Source organism: Drosophila obscura, unplaced genomic scaffold (genome assembly GCF_018151105.1).
Source record: "Drosophila obscura isolate BZ-5 IFL unplaced genomic scaffold, ASM1815110v1 contig_39, whole genome shotgun sequence".
NCBI lineage: Eukaryota > Metazoa > Arthropoda > Insecta > Diptera > Drosophilidae > Drosophila > Drosophila obscura.
In genome coordinates, this window is record NW_024542827.1 from 73201 (window position 1) to 85547 (window position 12347).

The window sequence follows — 12347 nt, forward strand, 5'->3', positions numbered from 1 at the left end:
CCATAGCTTGGGGGCCCCTTAAGCTCAAGGGCCCCGGTGCGCCGGTCTTGCAAGTACGTAGCTAAGCCACTACATGGTGCACATTGACGACTCGCTTCTCCAGGTCAGTCTCAAGGACTGAGTCCCGCGGACAAGGCCACTCCGATTGTGGGCCACGCAACCAAGCAGGGCCATGCCACCACAAATCACTTCCGACCAGGTCAGTGGGTCCTTGCCCTCGACTGGCCAGGCCGGATTATCCTCGGATCGGACGTGGCTCCATCGCTCGCTGGGCCAACATCGAGTGATTTTGGCTATTAGATTTCCCACGAAAGTGGTCCAATCTCATGCAGGTCTGTTCAGCCAGGCCAATACAATCGTGGAATCGGTCCAGAAGGGCACAAGGCTGGTGTCTAGTGGCAGTTGAGGAAGGATGGCCTCGGAAAGCTCTGTCAGAAGGACGGCTCCGCACAGTTCGAGTCGAGTCAAGGAAACCGTGTTCACGGGGCCACGCGGGTTTTGGCTGTGAGAAGGGCACAGACAATGCCCTGCGGTCGCTCAACTCGGATGTAAATCGCTGCCCCATAGGCACGTTGAGACGCGTCGCAGAAGCCATGTATCTGCACCTTGGTCATCGGACAAACGTGCAACCACCGCGAAATGCGGATATCCTGGATGGCCGGAAAACTCTTCAGGAACGTCTCCCAGGTTTGCGATAGATCGCTAGGGAGGACGTCATCCCACCCTAACTCTCTTAGCCAAATTTCCTGCATGAAAATTTTGGCTTGGATGACAAAGGGGGCAAGCCATCCCGCTGGATCGAACAGCTGCGCAATCTGCGATAGCACTTTGCGCTTCGTACAGGACTCCCGTTGAAGTACTTCGGGAGGAGCAAAGAAGAATTCATCGGCACTGGCTTGCCATCGGATCCCCAATGTCTTAGCGATGCTACTTTCTTCAAGCTCTAGGAAGTCAGCTCGAAGTAGGTGGTCGACCGGAATATCGCGCAGTACGCCCTTGTCGTTCGCTGTCCACTTTCGGAGTGGAAACCCCGCGGAGTCGAGTGCTTTGCGTAACTCTGAAATGGCGGTGATTGCCTGCGACTGAGTGGAGCACCAGCCAGCACGTCGTCCACGTACATGTAGCTCTCCAGGATGTCGCTTGCCATTGGCAACTGTGGGCGCACCTCTTGTGCGAGTTGCTTAATGACGCGAAGGGCGAGGTACGGTGCGCAATTGACTCCGAAGGTGACAGTAGCAAGTTCGTAGTCACACACGTCCCCATTACGGTCGCGAAAGAGTATTCGCTGATATGGCGTGTGTTGGGAAGACACTTGGATCTGGCGGTACATCTTGCTGATGTCGGCATTGAAGACATAGCGGAAGACTCGCCACCTCAGGATTTGCATGGTCAAGTCAGACGGAAGGACTGGCCCCGAATGCAATGTGTCGTTGAGGCTTTTCCCGTTGGAAGACGGGCTGGAGGCGTTGAAGACCACACGCAGTTTGGTTGTGGTGCTGTCGGGTTTAAACACGGCGTGATGCGGAAGGTAGTAATGGCCGGAGTCATGACTGGGTGTAACCGCTTTCATGTGGCCTAGCTCTAAATATTCCTGGATAACGGCGTCGTACTGCTCTTTGAGCGGCAAATTCCGCTGCAGACGCTGCTCGTTTTTAAGGAACTGGGCCTGTGCCGCGCACCTGGAGTGTTCTAGATCGACATTTTCTGGACACTTGAAAGGGAGAGTAACAATATACCTCCCATCGGGGGCTCGTTTAGTGGTCTTGCGGAAGTTTTCCTCGCACACAGAATCTGACTCACTCGTCGGTTTCCCGGAAGGTCCTCCACCTCCCAGAATTTGGTGGGAAGCTTCTCGAGTCGGACGTCCGAATCTAACGAGAGCTTCGTGGTGAAGGCGGAAACCGTCCGAGTCGAGTCAGCTGATACCGGACCGGATAGGACCCATCCGAAGATGGTCTCTTGTCCCAGCAGCGAGCCACAAATGTCAGACCGGAAGCCGCTCAACAGGATAGAAGGAAGGATGTCAGCGCCTAAAAGCACATCAATCTGCGAGCTTCGGTGGAAGGAGGGGTCTGCCAGCGGGAGGTTTGGAAGCTCGTCCAAGAAGTGCTGCGGTATCGTATATGAGGGAAGGTTACCTGCTAGTTGAGGCAGAACATATGCCATGGTTTAAACCTGCGACTTGAGCCTGGATGGCTTCGAACGATGGCTTAATAATGTTAAAGAGACGTTCAGTGATGAACGCCGCCTCGGAGCCTGAGTCAATCAGAGCGTGGGCACGGAAATTGGTCCCCAGGTGACAAATATTAATGAGTGCCGTGCACAGAAGAACGGTACTTGTGCTGGAGGCGAAATAGCTCTGTACGTTGGGCTGAGGATCGGATGAGCTGGGGGCTTGGGCGGAAGTCGAAGCCGCTACGTTGGATGAAGGAGGGGCACGATGCAGAAGCGTGTGATGCCTGGCCCCACAAGTGGAACAATTGTGGCTGCTGGAGCAGTCGCGAAGCAGATGACCTCTTGCGAAGCAATTTAGGAACAGCTGCTTTTTCTTAATGCAGCTGGAACGTGCATCAGCGGACATGTTGAGAAAGCGGGGACAAACTCGGATCGGGTGATTCTCTTTGGAACAGAGGTCCCACGTTCGCTTCTTCGAACTCACTTGGGTATTGAAAGAGTGAACCTTGTTTGGCGTCGGACTGCCTTGCGAACGGAATGGATTGGAGTGGTTTCGAGAGGTGGGTGGATTTTGGACGCCTTTGGAGGGTGGCGGATTCGTAGCCCCTCGTGAGGTGGAAGGAAGACGCTCTCAATAGCCTCGAGCGTCAGATAGCGCTGAGTGAGGAAGGAGTCGATTTCCTTCCAGGGCGGCACCTCTTTTTTGTCCGTTACGGACGCTTTCCACAACGCCCGGCTCAACTTCGGCAATTTGGAAGCGCAAATGGTGACAAGCAGACTATCCCAGTTGTCCGTGCAGACGTTGGAGACCGCTAGCGCATTTAGAACTCCTTGCATCGTACTTTGAAGATCCTTCAAGGCTCGAATGCATTCGGATGTTACGCGGGCAAAAAAAGGAGGATGTTGATTTGGTTGGTCACCAGAAGCCGATTATTTTCGTATCGGCTGCGGAGAGCCAACCATGCGGATTCGAAACCGTCATTATCGGATCGCCCCCGGGTCTTCTCGGTGAGGTAATACAGCCTCTCTACCGGAGACAATCTAGGATTGTTGATCACGACCGCAGTGAACAGATCCCGGAATGTGGGCCAGCGGACGTAGTCCCTTTGAATGCCTCAATATTGACGGGAGGCAGTCGACAGCCGCCCTGTTGGACTGGCTGTGAAGGAGGAAGAACTGTGGATGTGGCCAGTTGGGCATTGAGGTCACTGAGGCACTGCTCGAAAATCCCCATAGCATTCGCCGTATGTGTCACGGATGTCCGCTTTGGATTTCTGGCTCCTCGTCAGTCATCACCGCGGAGCAGTCCTTATATTCGGCCTCGACGTCCGTCCACATGCTGAGGATTTGGCCTCGACGAACCTCGGAACAAAGAGGCGGATGGGGCGGCGGTGATGCGCTCTGCCAGGTGCGACAGTCGGCCAATAGCGGCGACCAATTTGGTCCGAGCGACTGAGGTGGCGGATTGAGCCATTGTGATGCAGTGGCGAGAGCTGACGGGGCTGCTGACGAAGGAGCCCTTCGGATCTTGTTTGGTCACAGCTGGAACCTTAAGAGTGACAGGAGACGGGAACAGAACCGATTTGGTCCTTGCCGCAGGGCTGCTACTGGCTGCTCTTGGAGTGAGGGGTGCCTTGATTCTCTGAGTCGGCGTAAGGTGGGCGAAAGAAGTCACCTTACAATGCTTGCTATCTGCTGTAAAATCTTCTATGCTGCGTTTTATCTATTTCTTTTTGGGCATAAATTCGTACAAAAAGCTCACCTTTATGGCAACATACAAAATAGAGTTAGGTTCCGTTATAATTTCAAAAAAGCTCATGCGCCTCTTAATGCAGAACGAAATAATTGAGCTTACATTAGTAGTCAATGACATCTTAAAAGTGCATCAGAGCTCCAAATTCATTGTTTATTTTTGCGTTTTAGCTTAAAACCAAATTTAAAGTGAGTTTATTGTTATAATGTGGTGTTTCATGTTCAAAACTAGTTTATTTTCAATAGAATGTCTCAAAGCCGATATCTTTCAAATGAAGAGCGTACAAAAATGTTATGCTATCGTGAAATTGGGATGCCACTACCATTACTTCAAGAGCGTGACAAAGAGCGCCGTATTAAAAGCATAGCGGTTAAAGAAAACCACAGCGCAGCCCAAATTTGCCACGAACTGGCTCTCCCAATATCAAAGCGTCGAGTGCAACAAAATTTGAGGGCAGATCTAAACGTTTCATACGAAAAAAAACTAGTCAAATGTCAGCTACTTCCTCGATATAAACTGCCCGCATTGAATTTGCACAAGATCACAAATTTTGGGACTTGGAGTGGCAAAATATTATATTCAGTGATGAAAAAAAATTCAATTTAGATGGTCCAGATGGATACCAATACTATTATAGGGATGTTAGGGCTCCAAAGCAGGTGAAAATTTCTAGAAATTTTCAAGGAGGGTCACTAAAGAGTCCAATATGTTTCGTTACCCACAAAATGAACTCGGAGAAATATGTTCAACTATTGGACGAAGTTCTTGTTGATTTTGAGGAAGCGCATTATGGAGATTTCAGGATTTTTCAACAGGATAATGCCGCGATCCACGTGTCAAAGTACACAAAAACATATTTTGAAGACCGAAAAATTCCGCTTTTTAAAAGGCCAGCAAAAAGCCTTGATCTCAACCCTATTGAAAACCTTTGGGGCATACTTTCTGCCAAAGTTTACATACACGGAAGACAATTTACCACAGTACGAGAGTTGAAAGAGGCAATAGTAAAAGAGTGGGCGAAATTGGATATACCTTACTCCAAAAATTGATCCTTTCAATGCCAGAAACCATTACAAAGGTTTTAAATAGCAAAGGAGGCCACATTTAGGCAATTGAATACCCTTTAAGAATTTTAAATATAAGTAAATTTAAGAAAATACCATTCTAATTAAATTATAAGTTCACTTATTTCGTTCCGGAAAATATTCACTTAATTAATTAAAAATATTTCAAATGTATACAAAACTTTCTTTGGCCTTTTTTGACTTGTTATTTTGTTGACTTTAGTATAAAATTAAAGAAATTTAAAAATTTGGAAATTTGAAAATTGTATAAGGGTTTTTATGTTTGTAAGGTGACTTCTTTTCGCGCACCTTAGTTCCGGAGGCGGACGAGGTACGTAGCCGGTTGGAAGAGGTCACAGGCAAAAGCTGGTTGCCGTCCTTGTGACCTGTTGGCATATTCCGAACTCACAAACGCACAGAAAATCGGATTTGGAAGTCTTGGAGGGACAGAAGACTGATCTGAGTGGAATTCCAACAGAAAGACGCCAGGAAACAAATATAACCCACTTATGGAAGGCTGTCAGGAAAAAGGCCTCGAGCTTGTTGGAAAACAATAGTCGGGTCGACTCGGATTGTTTGAGATCACGGTGAAGTGAAATTTCTCAAACAATGAGTGACTTATATTGCGCTGAGCCGAGGAGAGGACCGGTTACACTGATTTTGGCAATATTTTGCAAATATTGTTAGTGCGGGCTCCTCCGTTTACCTTCTTTGACGCAGTCGTGATCAGAACTGGGTTATTTGCGAATGGACGGCGGACGGAATGGCATTTATATCCTCGATAGTTGATTGGAATGGGCGATAGTTTGCTCTTTATGTCGTTTTGGATCGATAAAGTGCAGATAAGCCTAGTCGCCGTAAGCGTTACCGGAAGCTACAGTCAAGAATATGACTGCGGAGTGGGCGCTGGAGAACTATCGGGAGAAATACCGAAGAAAACAGAAAAAATGGAAAACGGATGACGAAACGGTTTAAATTAGAAATCGTGGATCGTTCAATTTATTTGTTGTAGTGTCGGTGTGTTTGTTTGGAAATTGTCTTTTTATTTTTTATTTTTGGTCGAACGCAAGACTCGGTTACGATACCGATATTTTTTGGATTGCGCCACCTCTAATGCACGGAACAAAAAACAACAACAAAAGACCGAAACACCAATTTGCCAATTGGCAGTGGAAATTGCCAAATAATTACTATAAGTGCGCCGTGCCTCGGTCGCGAGTAATTTATTCGGAAAGTGGACGATGTTGGAGTTGGGGTAGCGATCATGAAAAGTGGCTGGAGTGCACGAATTGTACAAAATCGCGAATTTTATATTAAAATTGGCACTTGCGCGGAGTATGTATGTAGTGTATGGAGTGTATGTAGTGTATGTGTATGTATACCACCACTAGGGCCCTATGCTTAACCTATGTAAAAAAAACTGCGTCTTCGCCAATACGCAAAGAAGCATGACGCAGTCCCAATGTCAACAGCCTATAAAACACTTAATTTTAATTGCAGTTGCACTCGGAATGTGCCAGTGTATATTTTTATTGAGGTGGGTCGTGCATGGAATGCAGTTGTAGAGACACGGATGGAGATGTGTGTGTATGTACGCAAGCCGCTCTCACGGGCTGGAATGTGCGTACATACATATGTTCGGAATGCACTTGGTTTGAATTAATTTTTATTTGGTTAATATGTCCGCAAATCATGGACAGACACAAGAAATCGAAAGAAATTACCGTAGCACTGGTAGTTGGAGGTGAATGACGGGAGAACGGCCGGAATCGCCGATAATATGGCGGTGTCCAAAAAGGAAGAGACACGGATAACGGATGGCACAGAATGAAGAAAAAAGTACATATATAAGAATATATATATATATGTACTTATATCGCGGAACTCGGACTTTTCGGAATTATGGAACACAAATCGCGAATGGAAGGGATTTGTGGCACACGAAAATCGTACTTATCTTGGGATCCTGGTGGTGAAGGCGATGCCGTGCTCGAAGGCTGGATGTGGTTGGGGAAGGCAACGTAAATCCGGCTCGAAGGACCAATGATTGAGCGTAGAGGCGTGCGAAGTTCCACAGATGATTTCCCAAAGAAATAAAGACGAGAAAGCGAGTTCCAGTTTCTTCACAATATATAGGTTTATTCGTAGGGTTTAGGTAGTCGCGTGCAAAAGCCGGCCGTTTTGCTTAGGGTGGAAAAGCGAATTAATGTAGATCGGTGGCACTCAAGCTGCCGAGGGCTGTCGGCGGGGAGAGCGGGAGCGTGGGCGGGAGCGCAAGCGCAAGCGTGGTGAGTATGCGCGCGAGAGCGCGTCGCCGGGGGGAAAAATGCTCTTAAGTACGAGGGCGAGAGCGAGGGCGACCGCTTGTGTAGCTGGAACGCTAACAGCGATGTGTGGCTGGAATGCCCACAGAGTGGTTGCCCCGCCAGCGCCATCCTCACTCTGAACAGCTACCATCGATGGCGCTTCGATAGTGACCTATCATCGATAATGCCGATAGTGCTATCGATAGTTCTCCACCTCTAATTCTGATCCCAACTTTCTTTCCAGTTGTCGGGTCCCATGTGTAATACATGGTCCCACAAGTTGGTAGTGTTTCCACCTGTCTTAAGCATTTTTCCGCAGTAAATGCATACTGCTTTATTATTATCGGCCGTTTTCTTGAAATGCTGCCACACGTCCGAAGTCTCGCGCTTCCTCTTCGTAGCAGGAGCCGGAGACTCGCAATTTTCCTTAGTTGTTCCTAACATTTGCAAAAGGTATGAGTGTCTCAAAGTTGTCATGTGTATTACTTCTATGAATACTTACGGTTTAGGAAGTTTTCCATTGCCACACATCCACCGACGTTGCCTACACCACCAATTGAATATCTGAAAACATCTAAATACAGTAAATAGTTCAATTTATAAATATATTTTACACATACCTTCTGCGTTTCCTTTACTTTAGTGATGCTGAAAAAACATCGATGGTTGCCACAAAACATCGATGTTTCCAAAAAATTTAAAAACATCGATGCATCGATGTTTCTCCACCTCTAATGTGTATCGCTGTTTTGACGTCCAGGCAAGTTCGGGGGATCATGTAGTCAGATATACTGATCATGTCTCGGCCTATTGAACTGTGCCCGAAACCTTGCAGCGACATATTGCCTGATGCGACTAGGCGTTGTGCTGCCTTACCTGCAGTCAGTTGAGCGTGGATGTCCAGGGGGTTGATTCCGAGTATTGTTTCGAATGCTTTTGTTGGGGTTGACCTCAGCGCCCCAGTGATGCAGAGCAGTGCCTGCCGCTGAGTTCTATCCATTAGCTTGTTGTAGGTTTTCTTTTCTGTAGCCTGCCACCACACTAAGACTCCATTGTAATATAAGTGATTTTGTTGTTTAAGTCGGAGTTGCCCGTGTGGCCAGGCAACTTCGAAATATTTTTTATTAGTATATTTAGCTTAGTAACTAAGGGCTAGGGCTGCCCGAAAGGCCAGGCAGCTTCTGTTCTTGTCCATGAAGGGCATGGCCTTTTTATGCTAATTGGAATGGTCAGTGCTTCAGGTTTGACATGATATCGGCAACAGAGCCGATCTGCTATCAGCGTCGTCGCGTCATCATCTTCGGCTTATGATAAGCACAGATATGCATACGTATTTTTATACCCGTACTCAAAAAAGAGTTAAGGGGTATATTAGATTTGTGGTAAAAGTGGATGTGTGTAACGCAGAGAAGGAAACGTTTCCGACCCCATAAAGTATATATATTCTTGATCAGCATCAATAGCCGAGTCGATATAGCTATGTCTGTCTGTCCGTCTGTCTGTCTGTCTGTCTGTCCTTCTGTCTGTCTGTCCGTCTTCTTGAGCGCCTAGATCTCAGAGACTATAAGAGCTAGGGCAACCAAATTTGGTTTCCAGACTCATGTGATATCACACTGCTACAAGTGTATTTCAAAATTTCGGCCCCGCCCCCTTCCGCCCACACAAAGGACGAAAATCTGTGGCAGGCACATTTTTAAAGATACGATAAAACTAAACGCAGTATCGTAGAGAATGACCATATCTACCAGACTGCCGAATCTGAATCAGATCGGATCATAATTATAGCCAGAATGAAGAAATTAATTTTCAGTTGCTTCCCCTGCCCCCTCCTTCCAACGACAACGCAACTCATTTTCCTTCTCGCTCGCACACTCTGCCGCGTTCAGTGCGCGAGCAACCCTAGGGAGGAGATGTAGAATATGAATGGAACACGTACAATCTATATGTTAGATGTAGAATAGACATTGTATATGTAGATGTAGATAACAGATGTAGCAAAAAAATGAAAAATGTAAAATTTTTTTTGTTTTTTTAGTTCTAAAACAACAAGATGCGTAACGACCATACTGCTGAAAAGCACACGAAATTTTTAGCGTGGATTTTCGATGTGGATTTTCGATTTGTCTATGTGTGCGTTGTCTTGTCCGTGTTTGAGCGCTTGGTTGTGTGAGTGCATTTTTTCGTATGTTCTGTCGCAACAAAGGAATCAACCTGACATATTGACGACTTTATTTCTCCTAAGCCCGTGGCGCAGCGTACTAAGTGGCTGACTGCAAAGCGAAATTAAACGAGTTTAAGCCTCACTCAGTGCAAGTTTATTTATTTTTATCTTTTTGTTTTGTTTTTTTTTTTCTTTAACCAACTCTATCTAAAAATTAACTAATTTTCCCAAAATATACAAAAATTAATATACGCTAAAATATGACGCTAAAAATCATTTCAACAATGCCTTCCAAATCTACTTTGTTGAATATCTTTTAAAACGGAGTAGGGCAGGGCTGGATCAAGCCTCAACGGGGCCCTAGGCAACCATCAATTTGGGGGCCCCTCCTTTTTTTCCCGCCCCTGCTTTTTATACCCGTACTCAAAAAGAGTTAAGGGGTATATTAGATTTGTGGTAAAAATGGATGTGTGTAACGCAGAGAAGGAAACGTTTCCGACCCCATAAACTATATATATTCTTGATCAGCATCAATAGCCGAGTCGATAGAGCCATGTCTGTCTGTCCGTCTGTCCGTCTGACCGTCTGTCCGTCTGTCTGTCTTGTTGAGCGCCTAGATCTCAGAGACTATAAGAGCTAGGGCAACCAAATTTGGTTTCCAGACTCATGTGATATCCCACTGCTACAAGTGTATTTCAAAATTTCGCCCCGCCCCCTTCCGCCCACACAAAGGACGAAAATATGTGGCAGGCACATTTTTAAAGATACTATAAAACTAAAAACGCATTATCGTAGAGAATGTCCATATCTACCAGACTGCCAAATTTGAATCAGATCGGATCATAATTATAGCCAGAATGAACAAATTTTCAGTGGCTTCCTCAGCCCCCTCCTGACAACGGCCAAGCAACTCATTTTCCTTCTCGCTCGCACACTCTGCCGCGTTCAGTGCGCGAGCAACCCCTAGCGGAGGAGATGTAGAATCCAAATGGAACATGTACAATCTACATGTTAGATGTAGAATATACATTGTATATGTAGATGTAGATATCAGATGTAGCAAAAAAATGTAAAATGTAAAATTTTTTTTTTTATTCTAAAATTCTTAAAAATTCTACTGACTGAGTACGGGTATAAGTAGAGCCGCGTCTTTAGAAGCGACTCACACGTTCCTTCTCGTTTTTTTTTTTTCCCATGGATACGCCATGGGGGATGGAAATCTTCCTGAAGATACCAATGGCCCGTGCCATTGGCATGCACGATTCCTTGCTCGAGTCAAGACATACGTACTAAAACCACCCCCACACAACAACACACCTCTCCCCCCGCGGGATCACCGTTAGGTATTGCTTCGCGGGGAGGGGGGCCTATTCTAGGCCGCTACATGACGCTCTTTTTCGCATCGTCTCAGGTCATCCTGGATGCGCTTAATGAGACGGTACACGTACATATAGTTTTCGTCCGATTCTGTTATGAAGTTTACCAGTGACTCCGGTGGGGGAACACCTCCCGTCCATGGTGCGTATCTACTACAGCTGTAGAGTACATGCTCCGGGTCTTCTACTGCTGTTGGGCACGTAGGGCAGTAGGGGCTCGTGTCGTGCTTAAATTTATACAGGTAGCCACGATAGCCACCGTGACCTGTGAAGAACTGGGTTATGTGGTAGTCCACCATGCTTCCGCTACTGTCGGCATTGACATTGCCGAACAATCTGTGCGTCCATCTCCCTTTGCTGCTCTGGTTCCACCGTTCTTGCCATGTTTCGATGGAGCGTTGTCTCTCAGTATTCGGGCCCGTATTCAGTATAGGGCCGCCCACGCTCTCCTGTTCCGATCGCCTTGTATATATAGCCTGCATCTCTCTTGCCAGTATGTCCACTGGTAGCATTCCCGCCAGTACGAGTGCTGCATCCTCGGACACAGTCCTAAAGCCGGATATCACCCTCAGGGCTGCTAGCCTGTATGGTGCAGCCAACTTCCTCCTCAGGCTCTTGTTGTCGACCACAGCTGCCGCCCACACTGGCGCTGCGTAGAGCAAGATGGAGGACACCACGCTTGCCATAAGCCTTCGGCGTCCTGGCTTGGGGCCACCTACGTTCGGCAGTATGCGAGAGAGGGCTCCCTGCATCCTCGCTGCTTTTTGACCGGCATACTCCACGTGCAAGCGGAAATTTAGACGGTTGTCCAACATCACGCCCAGGTACTTGATCGAGTCTTGCGACTTTATCAGGTCAGCTCCTACCCTCACTGTAGCATACTCAAGCTTCTTCCTGCTCGTGATCAGGATCGCTTCTGTCTTATGGCTGGCCAAGTCTAGACCAGCTTCTCGCATCCAACTGGCAATTGCTTCGATTGCTGTGTTTGCTGCGGACTCGATTCCCTTGATCTCCTTGGCTACAACGACTAGGGCTAGGTCGTCTGCAAAGCCAATTAGCTGGCATCCTGCTGGTAACTGCAGTCTTAGTACACTGTCGTACATTAGGTTCCACAGGAGTGGTCCAAGAACCGATCCTTGCGGAACTCCTGCCGTGACCTCGTATGTTGTCTCTCCTTGATCCGTCTCGTAGCATAGCATTCTGTCTGAGAGGTAGCTGGAGATTATTCTCAGAAGGTACCCTGGCACTCCGATCCGGCGTAGTGCGGACTTGATCTTTGCCCAACTAGCCGAGTTAAAGGCGTTTCTTATGTCGAGCGTCACTACAGCGCAGTACTCCTTGGTGCCCCACCTCCATCTTTTCCCCTCTATGGCTTTCGCTGCGATGTTGACCACCGCCATAATGGCGTCCACTGTCGAGCGAGACTTCCGGAAGCCGTATTGTGCCTCGGATAGAGCTTCTGTCTCCTCTACGAAAGCTAAGAGCCTGTTGTAAAGAACTCTCTCCAGCAGC

General features: G+C 47.3%; 1 protein-coding gene and 1 long non-coding RNA gene across 2 annotated transcripts; both read right to left on the reverse strand.

Annotated features, from left to right (window-relative positions):
* Positions 1-479: 479 nt before the first annotated feature.
* LOC121404732 lies at positions 480-2581 on the reverse strand. Its single transcript, XM_041594886.1, has 5 exons — positions 2515-2581; positions 2183-2415; positions 1801-2109; positions 1015-1711; positions 480-943 (listed from the first exon to the last, which is right to left on the reverse strand). Exons 1-5 carry the CDS (start codon positions 2579-2581, stop codon positions 480-482), a joined length of 1770 nt encoding a protein of 589 aa, XP_041450820.1.
* A 4987-nt stretch (positions 2582-7568) lies between these two features.
* On the reverse strand, positions 7569-7969 carry LOC121404735. The gene is made up of 3 exons (XR_005968170.1): positions 7919-7969; positions 7801-7862; positions 7569-7735 (listed from the first exon to the last, which is right to left on the reverse strand). It is a non-coding gene; the product is annotated as an uncharacterized LOC121404735 (long non-coding RNA).
* Between the last annotated feature and the right edge of the window lie 4378 nt (positions 7970-12347).